General features: G+C 47.5%; 10 protein-coding genes across 10 annotated transcripts; 3 read left to right on the top strand and 7 right to left on the bottom strand.

The window, feature by feature from the left end:
- Window positions 1–686: 686 nt before the first annotated feature.
- On the bottom strand, window positions 687–2095 carry LY89DRAFT_685177 (acyl-CoA dehydrogenase NM domain-like protein). The gene is made up of 2 exons (XM_018215032.1): window positions 1241–2095; window positions 687–1193 (listed from the first exon to the last, which is right to left on the bottom strand). The coding sequence occupies exons 1-2, from the start codon at window positions 1990–1992 to the stop codon at window positions 824–826; spliced, it is 1122 nt and encodes a 373-aa protein (XP_018070488.1). The 5' UTR covers window positions 1993–2095; the 3' UTR covers window positions 687–823.
- An 891-nt stretch (window positions 2096–2986) lies between these two features.
- LY89DRAFT_697414 (MFS general substrate transporter) lies at window positions 2987–4715 on the bottom strand (the record flags this gene model as incomplete). Its single annotated transcript, XM_018216899.1, has 3 exons — window positions 2987–3783; window positions 3931–4262; window positions 4309–4715. 3 exons carry the CDS (start codon window positions 4713–4715, stop codon window positions 2987–2989), a joined length of 1536 nt encoding a protein of 511 aa, XP_018070487.1.
- A 511-nt stretch (window positions 4716–5226) lies between these two features.
- On the top strand, window positions 5227–5807 carry LY89DRAFT_75410 (nucleic acid-binding protein). Its single transcript, XM_018221306.1, has 2 exons — window positions 5227–5640; window positions 5695–5807. Exons 1-2 carry the CDS (start codon window positions 5330–5332, stop codon window positions 5792–5794), a joined length of 411 nt encoding a protein of 136 aa, XP_018070486.1. The 5' UTR covers window positions 5227–5329; the 3' UTR covers window positions 5795–5807.
- An 18-nt stretch (window positions 5808–5825) lies between these two features.
- On the bottom strand, window positions 5826–7222 carry LY89DRAFT_734249 (glycosyltransferase family 58 protein; the record flags this gene model as incomplete). The annotated part of the gene is made up of 3 exons (XM_018219896.1): window positions 5826–6719; window positions 6769–7013; window positions 7063–7222. 3 exons carry the CDS (start codon window positions 7220–7222, stop codon window positions 5826–5828), a joined length of 1299 nt encoding a protein of 432 aa, XP_018070485.1.
- A 196-nt stretch (window positions 7223–7418) lies between these two features.
- On the top strand, window positions 7419–8277 carry LY89DRAFT_685170 (uncharacterized protein). Its single transcript, XM_018215031.1, has one exon. It carries the CDS (start codon window positions 7483–7485, stop codon window positions 7933–7935), a length of 453 nt encoding a protein of 150 aa, XP_018070484.1. The 5' UTR covers window positions 7419–7482; the 3' UTR covers window positions 7936–8277.
- LY89DRAFT_75342 (uncharacterized protein) lies at window positions 8002–8390 on the bottom strand. The gene has a single exon (XM_018221276.1). It carries the CDS (start codon window positions 8293–8295, stop codon window positions 8068–8070), a length of 228 nt encoding a protein of 75 aa, XP_018070483.1. The 5' UTR covers window positions 8296–8390; the 3' UTR covers window positions 8002–8067.
- On the bottom strand, window positions 8364–9320 carry LY89DRAFT_553130 (uncharacterized protein; the record flags this gene model as incomplete). Its single annotated transcript, XM_018208326.1, has 1 exon — window positions 8364–9320. A coding segment is annotated over one exon (957 nt), but the record flags the coding sequence as incomplete, so codon positions are not given.
- A 1473-nt stretch (window positions 9321–10793) lies between these two features.
- Window positions 10794–12127, bottom strand: LY89DRAFT_75320 (uncharacterized protein). The gene is made up of 2 exons (XM_018221265.1): window positions 10965–12127; window positions 10794–10915 (listed from the first exon to the last, which is right to left on the bottom strand). Exons 1-2 carry the CDS (start codon window positions 12042–12044, stop codon window positions 10913–10915), a joined length of 1083 nt encoding a protein of 360 aa, XP_018070481.1. The 5' UTR covers window positions 12045–12127; the 3' UTR covers window positions 10794–10912.
- An 84-nt stretch (window positions 12128–12211) lies between these two features.
- Window positions 12212–13755, bottom strand: LY89DRAFT_697411 (Aldo/keto reductase; the record flags this gene model as incomplete). Its single annotated transcript, XM_018216898.1, has 4 exons — window positions 12212–12907; window positions 12958–13040; window positions 13172–13401; window positions 13631–13755. The coding sequence occupies 4 exons, from the start codon at window positions 13753–13755 to the stop codon at window positions 12212–12214; spliced, it is 1134 nt and encodes a 377-aa protein (XP_018070480.1).
- A 1771-nt stretch (window positions 13756–15526) lies between these two features.
- Window positions 15527–17051, top strand: LY89DRAFT_586847 (MFS general substrate transporter; the record flags this gene model as incomplete). The annotated part of the gene is made up of 2 exons (XM_018209392.1): window positions 15527–16085; window positions 16135–17051. 2 exons carry the CDS (start codon window positions 15527–15529, stop codon window positions 17049–17051), a joined length of 1476 nt encoding a protein of 491 aa, XP_018070479.1.
- Window positions 17052–17298: the final 247 nt, after the last annotated feature.

Raw genomic sequence — 17298 nt, 5'->3', positions numbered from 1 at the left:
GGATGGAGGAGGATGGAGGAAAGGAAGATTTGGATTCCGACGCGAAGTGGCGTGAAAAGAACAGAACGAAACTTCAAGCTGGGCTTCAGGTCGCGAAGCAATAATCCTTAGGTTGGGCTCAGAAACTTGTTGTGATGTGCGTGATTCCACATATGCGGCTGCAGTCCGGTACGGTACGGTATTCGAGTGTGATATGGATCTTGTCTCGACAGCCCAGCAGCCCAACAGCCCCTCAATGCACGCCCTCCTTTCCGACTGCAACGCCAGTCTGTGCTCACCTCTCACCTCTCACCTCACCTCTCTCCCACAACAAAGCAGCCATCGTCATCTACAGGGGTGTGTTTCTGGAGCAGCACATCGTAATAATTTACTACCTAGGTATATGATCGAAGCAATGTTCCTTATCTTTCACGCGCCATCATACCATCTCGTATTATGCTGATCTGCGACTTCTGTACATATAAAAGCTGGTTCGTAAACACGAACAGCAAGGCAGATTCGCTGCTCTGCGATCATCTCATGCAGAGCCTTGGTCGTGGTGGAAAGTCCTTCACAATGCTCTGTGTCACCATCAGAGTCCTAGAGGACGATCAATAACTAGCATTCTGCATATGTGGGCTGGTGCACTAGATATGTGACTTTTGCGACTCTCGACCCATGTGATTGTCGAAATGGCTGATTACTTACAGTACTTATTAGGTACCTTGCATTCTACTCGCGCGATCCAAGAAAAGTAAGTTATGTTCAGGAATCTCGAGGAATAGCAAAATGCTATCCGCTTTTGTTTGCAATTTTTATTATCGAACTTCTCTTCTAGTCTCTTCTAGGAGGTCGAATACTTGCTTTTCAGCAACCTTGCAATTGTCTGCAACTGGATATTGCTCGTTCCTTCATAGATAGCTCCAATTTTACTATCTCTCCACATCTTCTCTGCAATCCCTTCCCGAACAAATCCCATACCTCCCATCCACTCGATAGCCAAGCCGCTCACTCTCTGAGCGACTTGTGAGGCATATAGCTTAGCCATTGCGGCGTCCTGGACAAAGTCCTCGCCAGCTTCCTTCTTCCTCGCAGCATTGAAGACTAAGGCTCTTGCCGCAGCAATCTCCGTGTATGATTGTGCGATCTGGTGCTGCATACTTTGGAAATCGCCAACTAATTGTCCAAATTGCTTTCGGTCGTTCCACACATACCTAATGTCTGTTAGCAACTATAACAGATTGCATCAGGCAACACTCACTTGGCAGCGTTCTCGAAAGCTCCAAGAGCAAGTCCAGTCATCTGAGCAGCAATCCCAATTCGGCCTTCATTCAATAAACCGATAGCATATTTGTAACCCTGCCCTTCTACACCTAGCAGGTTCTCCTTTGGAATCTCAACATCGTCAAAGTTGAGCACGCATGTACTGCTTGCTTTAATGCCAAGCTTCTTCTCCTTCTTGGCGATCGAGAAGCCCTTCATCCCCTTCTCAACGATGAATGCTGTAATGCCTTTGTAGCCCTTGCTAGGATCAAGATTTGCGAAGACAATGAAGAATTCAGCCTCCATAGAGTTCGTGATCCACATCTTGCTGCCACTTATCTTGTATCCGGAATCCGTCTTCACCGCCTTGGTGGCAAGAGCAAAGGCATCAGATCCTGATATTGGCTCTGAAAGACAGAAGGATCCAACAGTATTCGTAGCCAGCTTGGGCAACCACTTTTTCTTGAGCTCTGTGCTTCCCCATTTTATGACCGCGGTGTTGACCAAGGTATTGTGCACATCCACCATAACGCTGACACTGGGATCGACTCTGGCCAGTTCTTCAATTCCAACAATAGCAGCTGTGAAGTTCATTCCGGCGCCACCGTATTCTTCCGGAATCTCGACGCCCATCAGTCCCTGTTCAAACAGTTGTTCCACGACCGTAGGATCCATAGATTCGTTCTCGTCCATCTCACGGACTTTAGGGGCAATAATGTCGTTTGCGAACTTTGAGACTGAATCCGCCATCATAGCTTCTGTTTCTGACATGTGAGAGATGGGCGTGGGGGGAATGTCGGTGATGTCGATTGGGGCATTTCGTCGTCGTGCTGTCGCAGACAGAGGTCTAACACTGTGGATTTTGTGAGTACAGACGAAATTTGGTAGAGAATTGCAATTACTGTTGGTATATTCTCGTTGGTCTGACGGGTCTGAGGACTGGTCGGGCTGTTGATGCTGCCCCTCGTACAGCGGGACGCAGCGCTTTGGCAATTGACGCCATATTGGTGTCTTCTAATAAGTCTTAAGAAAGAGAAAAAGAGGAAGATATTACAAAGATATCAAAGGTAGAGGATGGAGGTCCAAGGGATGCACCAGAAGTCGTTTCGCGACTCGTGACAAGAGGGCGGCTTGTTAAGGCTTTGGAGGAGGACCGAACAAGCCTCGGTAAGCAACCCCTGCTCGTCCGGGTCTGGGGAAGGCTACCTAAGTAGGGTAGGTAGGTATTTCGTTACTCGTATCAAATGGTCTGTCTCGTAAGATCCGCTCTCGGAGTTTGTACATTTTTGCGGCTCATGCCATTATGCTCGAGCACTTGCCACTCAATATCACATGCAGAATAATAAGAGACTGAAGGCCTTGGAGCCCCTGTTCTGTGTCAATGAGATTATATCGAGGTTAGTTAAATTTTTTTTTAGAAAGCGGATTTGTAGCATTGGCTATGCCACAATGCTGACTCCGAAAGGCTACAGTATATTCATAATACTATAATATAAAAGATACGTGTGCAACATGCAGAATCAAGTCCTTGTGTCGGTGGATCTCCAACACCATTATAAATACCACAACGCCGTTCAGCCATGTCCCACCGTCTGTATTTTCGCGATCAAACGCCACAGCACTTCCTCTAACCATAGGCTCCAAGCCCAAGTTCTCCAACAGAGGTGTCAATCTGACCCGTCCCAATGCTATGCTTTGAGTCTTTTCTTCGAGTCTTTTTCGTAACAAACATCCCCAGTGGATATTATTCAGTCCTCTTTCTCGGGGTTGGTAAGATGAACCAACATACCATCATGACGGTGAAAAGTCCAATGGCGATTGGATGTAGTACGAAAGTGCCAGCAGCTTGAGCCAAGATACCGGTCGTGAATGGAGCGACAGCACCACCAGAAGACCCAAACGCACTAATGACACTCAAACCACTGACTTGATCCTTCCTAGCAATCATCCTCGAAAACACAGTTGTGGCACAAGGATAGACAGGGCCTAGCAGCAGTCCGACTATAGCGACAGCTACTGCGTCTCCAATGATGTTTGGAACAAGCCAAACGAGTAACTGGAAAGCTGCAGCTCCAGCGATAATACAATAAACAAAGAGCTTCTCTCCAATCTTGTGGGCTGGATGAGAGAGTAAAAATCGTCCAAGAGTAATGCCGCCCCAAAATCCGGAAGTGACATATCCCACAGCAGATGGATTGCCATGCCGAGATGCGATGAGGAAAGAGATGACCCAGCCAGAAATAGAAACTTCAGCTCCTTGGTATGCAAAGATGAATAAAGCTCCAAGAATGACGATCTTGGACTTGAACGCAGTAAGCATACTCGCCATCTGTTCCTTTACTCGGCTCTTCGGTGCTTGAATGTTTTGTGTCTGCGATGCTACTCTCTCTATAGAAGTGAGTAGGGATCCGCCAGACTCTTTCTCAAAATGCCAGAAAGACCATCCAGCAAATACGAGGTTGAAAAGCGTTACGGATAAGGCTAGTAGGTAGTATCGGCTCCATAAAAGTCCTCCAGTGGACGCCATGGCAGTGGCTATCACTAGCGTGGATGTCAGCAGAATTCTATCCCATGGCCGTGGTTCCATCGGGCAAAGTCCTCTAATCCTCTCTCAGATAGTCCAGATCAGATATCAGCAATATTAGAAAAAAGATTCTTGCAGAACTTCAGGACACAACAGCTACTCACATGGACCAATAGTTCCGCCCACACCATAGGAGCCATGCATTGCACCAAGCATCTTTGTCCCGTTATGAAGGTTAACAGCAAACGTGTTTCCCATGGCTAAGTTGATAGCCATGCCTAAACCAAGAAAAAAGAACGAAACGACAACAACTGGAAAAGGCGGCGTGCAAACTATCAGCACAAATCCGCAGGTCATCAAAGACTGAGCCATCATTAGGGTTTTGGCTCTCCCAAGTTGCGCACGGAGAGCGTCAACGATGAATGCCGCAGAAATAAAGCCTATCGCGTTCGTAACGAAAATTAGAGAGACAACGGCATATCCGATCGAGTAGTGCCTGATTTATTAGCATATTCTGGTCATGGGATGAGTTGAAATCGTACTTCTCAATGTAAGGAATTAAAGCGCCGGGTGCAGAGTCATTGAGTCCATTTCCAAAGTTCATTAAGCACACGGAAAGCATTCTGAACCGATTCATTGGAGGATATGAAAAGCTCTGCAAGGCATCGGCGCCATCTTGCTCATTCTTAGGAGTTGTAGGTCTACTCTCGAGATCCATAGGCACCCGAGGGGTTTGATGTCCAGAAGGACTAACAGCGCCAGAACCAGTAGGAGTATTCAGTTTCGTACCCCATTGTAAGTTGTCGAGCTCGACCGGGTCTGGGATAGAATGAACAGAATGGTAAACACGGGGAAGAGCTTTCTGAGGAGCAATCGGGATCGTGTGGCGTTGATCACTAAGTGAGGACGTCTCGACGTCGATGAAAGCACCAAATGCGTGGCTTGCCATCGTGGGCTGCAATAAGAATGTAAAGAAATTGAATTATATCCTTTCCTAGACATATAGTGGTGAAATAAACAGGGATGAAAGTTCAACTCAAACAAGAAGATGCACGAAGAGTGGGAGTGAGACGTGAAAAGAGCACTTTTCAAAACATAGTTGAGGAGCTACCACCAGGCGGTCCAACTGCGGTCACATCAAAGACCCACCAATGCTGAGAAGTTTTAGGGCCCGATAAAGACCCTGCAGAAAGGTATCGGCCTCGAGCTGTGCGGGTGTGCGTGTTCTAGCCATTGAATTGGTTGATAGAAAAAGAACCCCTCTTGCGTGCGTGCGTGTCTTCGCGCGAGTGGCATGGTTTTGCTGAAAAATCCAATACGACGAACTGATAGCAAAGACACGGATACCTCGAGTCATTGGCTCGGCCAACCTGCCATGGAGCGGAGGAACCTTTTTCCTGGGTCCCGCATCTGACCCGCATTCGATCAAAAATTCCCCTCGAAAGTAACATCCGCATATCTTCCCATCCAGACACAAACACAGACTTGCTTCTGGTTCCGCCACGCCCTAGACTTTGACCCTTAGATCACGCTGACTGTGCCATTGGAGCTAATTAAAGCGACATGGGTCGGCCAAAGAGGAATATCTTTGCGGCTGCAGAAGAAACTTCTACCCCGCCATCCGCATTAACGGCTACGCAATCGCTTGCCCGTGTTATCAAAGCTGAAGGCAATAGCTTATATTCCTGCTCATTACCAAATCAGAAGATCATTCTCGTCGAGCTTCCGTCTCGATTTCGAAATACGATCTGGATCAAGCGTGGAGGCTACGTACTGGTTGACACCAAGGAGGCCGAGGTTAGGCAAAACAAAATCGATGGCGAGATCTTGAATGTCGTTCGTGACGAACACCTGTGGAGAAAAGAGCTTTATTGGTGAACAAGACTGTCGTCCTACCAAGATTCTTCACTGATCCTGTGTGACTTTAGGCCGAAAGAGTTCTTGAAGACCTCCGTGTATCCTGAAGACTCGGACGATGAGGAGTCAACCATCGGGAAGATGCCTCCCTCTGATTCGGAAGACGAATAACAAACATGTCCAGAACAAATGATATCTCAAGTCAGCTTCTTACTTGCTGCTCCTCGCCCTTCGGATTCACAAAGTCTTTCCGAGTACCCCACCACACACTCGCAACCGTCACAAAAAGGACGCCAACAACAACCATAGAACTCAAATCTGTGCTTGGATACACATTCCAGGCCCACTCCTGCACACCCCAGATGGCATACTGCAGGACCGGGTGCATACCGCTCCGCCAGAGGAGAAATGGGGTGGCGAGTGCAATGTATGCGTAAAATTGGTAGTGAAGAGAGCGGGCGAAGAGCATACCAATCGCGTTGGATGTAAGGATGGTTGTCAATATGTAGTTGGGAGAGACTCGACTGGATATAGCATGCTGCATCCTCCCACAAGGTTCTTGGAACTTCATCGCGTTCCCAATCAATTCTGTGAGATGCTTTTCAGATGGCCTCAGCCATCTTGTCGTCGCGAATAAAGCCAAGGCGCTGACATGCCCTACCAGCAGTGTGAGCGAGAATTCTCTGCTCAAGAATGTCTCTTCGCCGACGAAGCGCCAATTGACTGTCCATTTGAATAGAAATTGTCTCGAGAACTCAAAAGCCCTGCTTAGATATCCCAAGCCATTGGTTGGCAAGAAAGGAAAAGCGATAACTATCTGCAATTGCAGCATAAGCCAGGCTTGTTTGATACTGGCCTGAACACCTCTTGCCAGAAACAGCACAATACCAATTGCTGGAAGTGCGAGTAACAGCGACATCTTAATTCCCAATCCCCAGCTATATGCCATACTTCCAAGTGTCCATATTCGGCGTTGAAAGATGTAGATAGCTACCCATAGGAAGAAAACTGCGAAGCAGTCGTTAAACAGTCGAAGGACGAATATGCTGTGTAATCGTTTGGACAATATGAGCATAGGAAGAATGTAATGGGGTGCCTAGATATACATTAGCTGGATGCAAATCTTCCTTCACAAGAATACATACATGAGCTCTCTTATAGCATGCCATGACAATCGAAATTGTACCCAAATACAAGACTCCAAAGAGTCTCTGCGCCAGCAGAATATTCGTCCCTTTGTCTGTAATATGGTATAATAGCCAATAAATGATCACATGTGCCGCTGGATAAACAAGTGGTCCAGTTCCTCCTTTGATTTTGGTATAGTCTCTTTCGCCAGCAATATACTGCTCAACTTGCTCCATGTAAGCTTTCCAATCAATCTCGGTATCTGCGAACGCATTAGCTACTTGACTGTGTTATGCGACGTGTAACCCCACAAGAGACTTTGAAGATTACGGCACTGGTCAATAATGCATCTGCCAGCAACAATAGAGGAGGTACATATCTAGACAATGGATGCTCGCCCATAGCAAGATCCTTTACTTGTCGCAGATAATCAGCCTGCATTGGTCGATCTTTGTTGGGTTCTTTCGCCATCCTGCCCACTTATTGCCCTCTCTAATCGACAGATTTACAGGTGTGAGAAGGATCCAAAGATTCTTGCAAGAGAAAAAGAGCTGACGCGGTTTCGGACACGCATCTGAAGCTCCAGAAGCTTGCAAGGGACGGCAGCACAAGGCTGTGCCGGAAGTTTTGAAGCGAAGCTCCACCAACCACTTCATCCTTGCTCGTCATCGACCTCAAGAAAAGTCCCTGGAGCATCAACACCACAAGCTTCTCCATTCACGATAGCTGAGATGAACACTCTACGATTATCAGCAACTCGAGGAGCTCGATGTATCCGCCGCAGTACATTCTCTTCATTACGGGCTTCATCGTACCTCCCAAAACAAACAACTCTTCGGCCACAATTACAATCTTCACTCCGCACTGGGACCTTCTCTAAACACGTAGCTAGAAGACAATACTCTACCAAATCCTCAGCTGATTCCCTAATCGAAGACATTCAAGAACAATATGCGACCGCGAGAGACGAATTCGAGATCGCCGCTGAGGAAACGGAGAAGAAATCTGTGTATGCAGCTGACGACCGAGCTGCTGCGAGAGAAGAATTGGATAAGTTGAAGAGCATGTATGAGGAGGCTCTGCGTGGAGCGGATGGAGAGGAGATCAAGAGCAGAGTGGGACAGAGGATAAGAGAATTAGACAGTGCTGTTCAAGCCATGGAGAAGAGTGCTATGGAGGATTGATCAAGGGAAAAGAGATTAAAGCACAAATTCTCTAGGAGGATCGGTACGTCAAAATATGGGTTGCTGCGAAAGATAGTCTACAGGTATTGCATTGGGAGGCGTTTGAGTATTGGAATAGTACAAGGGAGACGCTCACATAAAGTCTGTAAGATCGGACATGTATGATTGAAAAGGTTGTATTGAGAACATATGTAGACGGGTATCAGAAAATACAAGCTGAAGAGCATGTGCTCGGTCGCGCTGATTGCTGCAACCAAGGGGTATTCCATCCATCGACAAACGAGAACGCCATGCGGTAATGGAGCCTCCCAAACGCCAAGCTCCAAAATTGATCGTCAAATAAGAACGCATGACAATCATTCTTGATGGCCAAATTAGTATTTCGAAAATACAGTTCTTGGAAGTGCTCAAAGATCTGGATCGCTTTCCTCAGGTTCCTCCTCGAACTCATCCTTGAACGACATGATATAATTCCTCGCCATGATGACCACATATGCAATAGCAAACCCATTCCAGACATCCATCGGTTTGTCATTGAAGTCGAAGTGAGTCAAATGTTGAACCTTTGATTCGGGATCAGCAGAGTCCATCGTGACAAAAATGACCATTGTTCGTGCAATAATCAATCCATACAAGAGCGGTGGCTGCCTTCTGTACTTCTCAACCTCACCAAGCTCATTGACATGTTCTGCTGGAAGTTCCAGATACTCGCGATGTTGCTCTGCCAAGAATTTCATTTGGGCTTCGATTGCTGCACTAAGTGTCTCAGTCGACTGCTTAGGCTTAGCAGCAACGACCACGAGGACGGGTAGGAAGCGTAGTCTCTCGAAACCCCCATCTCTTTCAGACCATTTGATGTAATCTTTGATTGTTTTAGCAATCACCTGCTCAGCAACTCCAGTAGCCTCCAACTTTTCTCTAGCACGGACACCAACTCTTAAGAGGCTTTGCAAGGCTCTGACACCGGTATGCGCGGGGCGACAATTATGGTTGACAAAGGTATCGATACCAGAAGGTGCGAAAATGTCTTCGGGAAGGGTTGGAAAATCGATCTGATAATCGGAGGGGAGAACCTCTTCGAAACTTCTAAGGGAGAGTCTTTCAAATAAGATAATAGCGTCCGGGTGCCAGTGTCCTGCAGCCTTAGCTTTTTCGATATCTTCTCTTCGTAAGGCCAATTCAGCTTGTCTGGCAAGGTATTCCTTGACGCGAGCTTCGGCAGCCGCAGCCTCCTTGGCTGATATTTCGACCTCGTCCTCCTCCACTTCTTCTTCTTCCTCCTCGTCAATGATATCGCCCTCGTCGGAGGCAGAAGCAGCAGAGTTCTCGTCGTCGTCAACCTCTACTTCCTCCTCAATGCTACTGGCATCCACAGACTCAGCACCTTCGTCGGCATCACCGGCTTCGCTGTTCTCATCTCCCGCTTCATCATCCTCCTCCTCCTCTTCTTCTTCTTCTTCTCCTTCCTCGATTCCTTCCTCGGTTCCTTCCTCTTCCTCTTCAATCTCGTCGTTGTCATTTTCCTCTACAGGTCCAATCTGAGAAACTGAATCTTCTGGCTTGATAGTAACGATCGTCTCCTCATCCTCTTCGTATGCGCGCTTGAGCGGGTTGCGGATAATCTTCTTGCTGGTTCTTGTGATTACAACAGCTTGCGCCTTGCTGCCTTGAGGTTCTGAAGTAGGTTCATGGAACGTAGGCTCTTCATCCTTCGTTGGAGTTAATGGCCCAGTTGTTCGACGGCGCTTGGCAGTTGGGGACAGGTACCCGACGACCGAGTCTCGAACCTTATAGACAAAGTCCATTGTGACGGTGTTGTTTCTTTGTACGTAGATGAGGTTGCAAGATTGTCGAATTGTTTTGTCGCACGAAGACGAGGACTCGATCGGAGCTTTTGTATCCTGGCAGATGCAAGCGGTGAATGTCACAATGGTAAGAAAGTAGGTGGTCACACAATGCTAAGCTCGAAGGTGAGGTCGAAATGATGTTGAGGTTCGTCTTCGCCGAAGTGTAGGCCGGCGACAGAGGTCGTTACAGAGGCAATGTTGACTTCCCATGGTCTGGATGAAGTGAACTGCGAACGGCGGTTCCAATGGGGCTTGCTTTCCTTGAATAATGCGTCACAGCCAGCCAGCCAGCCAGCGCTTTCTCACAGCCTTGTGGTCACCCAACGACGCCTCTGTAGCTGAAACGCACTAAATACCCCTGAGTTGAAGCGAGCAGGTGTGTCTTTATCCGACACGCTCCCTAGAAAAACACTAGCAAAATATCCTCCTCGGTTATTTTCGCGATAATCGAGAATCGTAAGAAGGGAAAAAGAAAAGGTTGGTCGGTGGTCTCGGAAGAATGCCAAAGCAAACCTCAAAATTGGGACTGAAAAGTACCATGGAACAAAGGAGCAAAACATTCACGGCTCCACTAAGTGGGTTATCTCCGAGAATCTATCTCATGTCAGCCCCTGGAGCTGCTTAGGACAAGCGCAAGGCATTGTTTATCAGCCCTATCTCCAGTCAACGCCTCACATATTGATTCTGAATTTTGTTTGCGGCACTACCGTACTTCAACTTGTTTAAGGTTTAGTATTCGCAGAGCGTCAGGGTTCAATAGATCTGATCGCAGGTCGAATGACTGACTGTGGTCAAAAGCATGGAGGTGTTTCTATTTCTAAGTTTTCTGATATCGGCAAGCAATTGCATTCTTCGTATTCCAAGATGTCCCAAACGCCAAAGCCAAGCATAACTTCATACTTTAACTCCCACTCAGTTCGTCCCACCGAACATCACTGGGGGCAATACATTTTCTTTGTCTTTTCCCTCGCAACTATCGATCGATGGTTTATCACAACAGAGGCTGATCCCCTGGCAAGTTGGTCCGGTAAACATTGCAGGCTTACAGGAATAACCATGGGCGGGAGTCAGTGCTCCTGGTATCGTTTCTGTCGGAGTACAGCATTGTTGAGATTTAGGCGCGGTGCACTTTACTGTCAAAATCAGTTCTCGCCCACTTTGAGATTAAGTCAAGACTCTTACTTGAGATGTGGAGGTATCAGTGCTTCCACTATTCGGTATGCTCGAGCTCTTCGTAGTTGCTGTTATTGTGCTATTGTGACCCGTGCCATTTGATGGCATTGTTGCATTGGACGAATGAATCGTTTGGTTCTGATATAGAGGGGAGACTCGAGCGAGAGTCTCTTTTGACGGATCCTGCGAGGTTGTCTCTGAAGTATCTTCCAATGTTGTTGCAGGTGTGGAGAAATTGCCCACAATTGTTGCAGCCAAGTCACCGGCTTGTGCTTGTGGTATCGGTATCATTACCGAAGATTCTGGAGAGCTGGAAACAATTGCTTCTGTCGGTCTAGCTGCCTCGATTGTCTGAGCTGGTAACGAGTTTGGAGAGTTGGAAGCGGATGGCATGAAATCCTGGACTAATGATGACGCTGGAGGACTCAGATTCTCACTTTGCGCTAAGGCTGACGGTAGAATCTCCGCAACTGATGCCGAACCTGGTAGGTTAACGATCACAGGAGGATTCGAAGTGGTTGGCGGAGCGTCTGGGACTTGTGGTGTGGCGAGGGGACTGATAGATTCGCCAATCGTGGACGGCTGCAAAACATCTTCAATCTGCGAGGAAACTGGAACGTTGAATGCTTCGACTCCTGAAGAAGCAGCTGGTACCACTTGCGGGATCTCCGAAGAAGCAGCTGGCAAGATCTGCGAAGAGGCTGGATTGATAGGAAGCGCAGACTCCGCCAGTATCGAGGTTGCTGCCACAGCCTCCTGCGCAAGTGATGGAGTCTTAGGGGTAGCAACAGCAACGCTACTAGGAACCGGTGATAAATTCATCGAACTGAAGGCGTTTGCGAGTGCGGACGGTGATGGCTCATCCATCGTAGCAGCAACTTCAGAACTCAACAATGGCAGCGCTTCATTCGACGAGCTCATCGCAGCTGGACGAGGAGACGGTCCGTCGGGGCCACAAGGTGGCAGTCTGTTGATGGGATTCCATCCTGGCGGCACTGCGTTCCAGGTTAAGAACCTCGGAAGCGTAAACCATGAAGGTATTCCCATTATTAGAATGCTAATAGGAAAGACCCTTTGACAAATTCTCATATTGCGAGTGTGCGTTTGTGAGGAACGACAACTACCGCAGATGCTCCTTTGCCAAGCAAACGAGAATGCTAAATACTTTGTTATTGCTGGTAGGTATGTGGCAATTACACTTGACGCGTGTTAAATTCCTTTGATATGAGACTACATTCCTCTCCCTCGTACATTGTCTAATTCTTAGCTGGGCCGATGGGCTGCTGCCAGGCAACGTGCTGTTGAGATCCAGCCATTGCCATAAGCCAGATATCATTAGGACTATGCACTCCCTTCGGACCGCCAAGGAAGTTCATCGGGAAACCGATGTCAAAAGGATACGCTCCCTCGATCGCCTCCATATCCGCGTCACTCAAGTCAACCTTCAATCCCTCAATGTTTCCCTTCAGGTGCTCAATCTTTCTGCCTCCGACAATAGGGAAGACATAAGGTGTCTTCTTCATGACATAAGCGAGGGCCACACTGGTGAGTTGGGTCTTCTTCGCAGTGGCAATCTTCTCAAGCACTTTGCTGATTTGAATTGCTGCCTCAGAAGCTTCGCCCATCTTTCGCCCTTCTTGGCTCCTTCGTTGCTCATCAGTTTTGAAGTTTCCTCCCCCGAGTGCGCCCCATGGGCACAATCCCATGCCTTCCTCCTTTGCCATGTGGATGATCTCGCGCTCGAAGTCTCGATTCTCAGCGCTCCATCGACCCTGATACACAGAAAATTGTCTCAGGCCGTTCTGACGGGCGTATTCATTAGCTTTAGAGACGATGTATGCAGGTGTGTCAGAGATGCCGAGATATAGGACTTTGCCTTGTTGAACCATAGTGTTGAGAGACTGCATGAGCTCGGGAATACTGCATGTGAAATCCCACCAATGCACGTAAAGCTAAATTGTTAGTTCTATCAATTTCTCTGTAGAGGTGAAGAAAAAAATACCAGGTCTATGTAACTCGTCTGCAATTTTTTCAGACTGCTCTCGAGCGAATGATGAAGAGATTTGGTCCCATTGCCAGTCGTATCTATTAACAAATCAGCATAGACTTTCGACAGAGATCTGAGAGCCAGGGCCTCATGCGATGACCTGAAACACATGATCTTTTCAAGAGCGACTCCCAGGATAAACACAAAACAGAGGTAGAATTTGACGTACTGATAATGATCTCCTTTGAGCTGTGGGCAGTTCGGTAAGCTGTTGTGAACTTGGTAGCGATAACCATTTGGTCCCTGTTTCCACGTTCTTTCATCCACTCTCCGACCCATTGTTCGGATTGCTCGTCCTGGTAGTTGTTGGCAGTATCCAAGTAGTTGCCACCCTGTTCGTAGAAGTAATCGAGGATCTCGAAAGTTGTCTTCTTGTCACATTCGCCCATGAATTCGGTCCTTCACCATTGTTAGTACCACATTTGATAATGGCTGATTCCTTGTCTGCTCTAAATACTGAAAGATATTGCACATAGTTTTGAGTTGAGAATAGATTGGACAACGTGAGGAAGATGTAACGAAAGCTCTTATTTGCAGAACCAGGCATATAGCACGATGTCTCATCACATGACCTCAGAGTGGCGATCATTCGAGGATTGTTCTTAAAAGAGTGAGGGGCCAGACTAACCATTTGTCGCCAAAATTCATTGCTCCTAAGCATAATGGACTGACACGAACCGAAGCTGTTGGTGCCAGCATTCTATAATGACCCAGAGCGGACTTTGGTTGCGGGGGCACTGGTGGGAACGGCATGATGATCGAGTGGAATTGCTAGGAGTAAGGAGTATGAAGTATTGGGCTACAGAACTTGGTGTAAAGGAACTGTACGATGTTCGAATGATGAGAAAGGAGGAATTCCTCGAGGGGAGCTGCGATATTTATACCATGCCATGATCTCATGATGGACGGAAATCCATGGACCCCTCCTCACACGGTGCAATAGCACAAGCCAGCCAGGGCCCAGAATTCTAGGCTCGTAGGCGTTAAAGTTTGCCAGAAAGGCAGATGCTTCGCTAGAAGCAAATCGGGCGCGGTGAAGCTCAGGAGTATTCCCGATGTTAATGATGTTTCTTTCGGCGTTTAGGCATTCTGCCTGTGAGGTCACACCTACATCCGATTGTCTTTGATGATTGGCAGACAAGAAGGGCTCGGAAAGAAAACGAGACGGTGGTGGAGACCAAATGGATCTCAATGGTGCTTCGGGCCCGGATACGAGCAACCACCGACAGTATGCAGCAGGCAATTATGTTTTGTTGATACAAGAAATGGAGATCTCTGGGTTTCGGACATAAGAGAGACAAAGGGACAAAGGAGGAGGCAAACACACAAACTCAAGTGATCTCTATCGGCTCGGGATGCGCCAAAAGCGGGACTCTGCAGTGTGGTCTGTGCGGCGGGGTCAAGGCGGTTTAAATCCGATGGCTTGGCGGGCGTGGATTGGCGTGTCTGGGAGCGGAGGTGGAAGTAAGGTGCTGACAATAAATACTCGAAGCAGAAGTATTGCGTGTCTAACCTGCTTCTTCTTCTCCACTGTGAAATACTAAAAGCCGAAATATTGAGTCACCTCACCTCACCTCACCTTGTTCTTCTCCGCCGTTGACGGCACAAGGCAGTCAGCCTCATCCGATTCCTCGTCTGGTGGGCGATGTCTCACGGTACCAATACTATTCAATCAGAGTTGAACGCACCATGATGCCCACCAATCTGAATTGGCTGCGACATCATCATATATCCTCGTTCGTCGGACATGCTTCAGTCTCGAGGGGAATGTGCCTTTGAGTTTTTATTGCACTCTCGAGACTCAGAGCGAACGCCTATCGTCGAACATTGCCTCCTGTGTTGTCTAGAAACTCAACACAACACTTTACGCATGAGAATGTTTCTGAGACTTCCCTGTTGTCTGTTTCGCTTCCTGAAAGCTTGCGCTCTTCACAAGATGTCAATGGAGTATATTCTGTTCGAGACCTGAAGTCGACCATCGGTCGGCTCAATTACTGTCGATCAAGGAATTCAATTTCCGATATATCAATCGATGGAGATGTCTCTATACCATTTAGAGAAGATATAAGATCTCACATTCTTCTCGCTGAGTTCTCATCAACCAGTACAAATTGCGACATAACCAAAATCCCATTCTTGAATGTCTCATTCCTAGTACGCTAAGCAGGGTTCTCCACACAGTTCATGTTCTCCAGACGGAAGTGGAATTGTGTGCTTGGAAAATCCATATCGGCCGGCTCAGCCCAAATTGAGAGAGCCGATCAATAATTTCTGCAGTTCACCTGCACTCCTTGCATATTCCATTACTATTATTTTTTATGTCATCGGGTAAGTGAGCTCGGTTTTCTTCCCCAAGCGGCTGGCGGAGCCCGCCGTTAGTAGATTTTCTTTATTCTTTCCCCCCCACTTTCACTTCTTTTTCTTCCTTGTTTTCCTTTTCTTCTTCATATAAACTTCCATTTCGTCTCCTCCATTGCGAGCAAACGCATTGCTGACAACCATTTGACCTATTTTGGTGTGGCCTATGAGCAGAGAGAGAACCAATCAACCAGAGGCAGGCTGGTCGAACAAAATCCACTTACAACACAATGTTCCAGTTATTAGGGACACTTCTCGCACGCCCAATCTCGACAGAGCACAAGTAAATGCTACAACTGCCACGACTGGTGGGCAATCAGCAGTCGGGAATGCAGATACCACAGATATCGTCGAAAAGGGCATCTTAGCTCAAAACAATGTATCCGACTCGGACAAATCCACCATAACGCCCTATGAGGAGAAGGATGACTTTCCTGAAGGCGGTCTTCGAGCATGGCTCGTGGTGCTTGGAGCATTCTGTGGCTCCTTCTCCGTCTTCGGCATTATCAACAGCACAGCAATTCTGTTGGAATACTTCAGCACTCACCAGCTTCAAGACAAAAGTGCTAGTCAGATTGGATGGATCTTTGGATTGGCCCTGTTTCTGACATTCTTCTGCGGTGCGCCAATTGGACCGATCTTCGACGCTTATGGTCCTCAGTATCCTATGATGATCGGGTCCGTGTTCTTACTGGCTTCGATGTTCCTTCTTGGGCTATGCACTCGTAAGTGGCTCTCATACTACTACTTTCTCCACAACTAACTTGCTTGCAGAATATTGGCACTTCATCATGGTGTACAGTGTGCTTAATGGAATTGGCGGATGTCTCATCAACACCCCTTGCATTGCGTCTATTGGACACTGGTTTCTCGCCAAGCGAGGCAATGCTACCGGTGTTGCTATGACCGCGGGGTCAATTGGAGGCATCATATTTCCACTTATGCTTCAGAAACTCTTCCCAGCTGTTGGCTTCCCTTGGGCGACCCGGATCCTAGGTTTTATCCTCTTATTCCTCTTAGTGGTCATGAATCTGTTGGTGAAAAGTCGACTACCTCGCAAGCCGATGACCAGCTTGAGAAGTGTGTCACCTGATCTTGCTGTCTTCAAAGACTTGCCCTTTGCTGCAATAACGTTGGGCATTTTCCTCATGGAATGGGGAATTTTTGTACCTCTTACGTATATTACTGCATATGCAACGTCTCACGGCCACAGTTCTGCATTTGGCTTTCAAATCATCGCCATACTCAATGCTGGCTCGGTTTTCGGACGCTTCTTCGCTGGCTTGGTAGCGGACATGATGGGAAGAGTGAATACATTGATCCTCAGCATTGCAATGTGCGTGCTGTCTTGCTTTGCACTGTGGCTTCCCGCCGGGAACTCCACTGCCATGATTGTTGTATTTGCTGCGATCTTTGGTTTCGTCAGTGGCAGCAATCTAAGTCTTAGTCCTGTTTGCATCGGCCAAATGTGCAAAACCGAGAATTATGGACGCTACTTTGCCACCTGTTGGATGTTTGTCGCTTTTGGGACATTGACTGGACTTCCTATTGCAGGGCAGATTCTAGAACTCTGCAATGGGGAATACTATGGCTTGATCATCTTCGCTGGCTTGTCTTATGTTGCTGCTGGCATCTGTCTCATCACTGCCAGAGTGCTGAAAGTCGGATGGAGATTCAACGTCATCTACTGATGACTTTTGAGTTGACGGAGCTCAACGGCTTGCACCAATGCAGCATCAATGTACTGCAGCGTCAAAAGGGAGCTGCAGGGATTAATGCCTATACTAAGATATCTTTGGGGCGGAGGAAAAGATCAGATTGTCAAAATGAATGGAGGAGGATGATTATCGGGAGACTTTGTGGATGTGGAAAAGTATTTGCGATTTGTGATTTTGGTTATTTAGTTTGGATCTCTATAAATTGACTTGCGTACTTTTT

Source organism: Mollisia scopiformis (assembly GCF_001500285.1).
Source record: "Mollisia scopiformis unplaced genomic scaffold LY89scaffold_13, whole genome shotgun sequence".
Classification (NCBI taxonomy): domain Eukaryota; kingdom Fungi; phylum Ascomycota; class Leotiomycetes; order Helotiales; family Mollisiaceae; genus Mollisia; species Mollisia scopiformis.
Note: the sequence above shows the minus strand (reverse complement) of the source record. Positions and strands in the feature narration are given on the sequence as shown.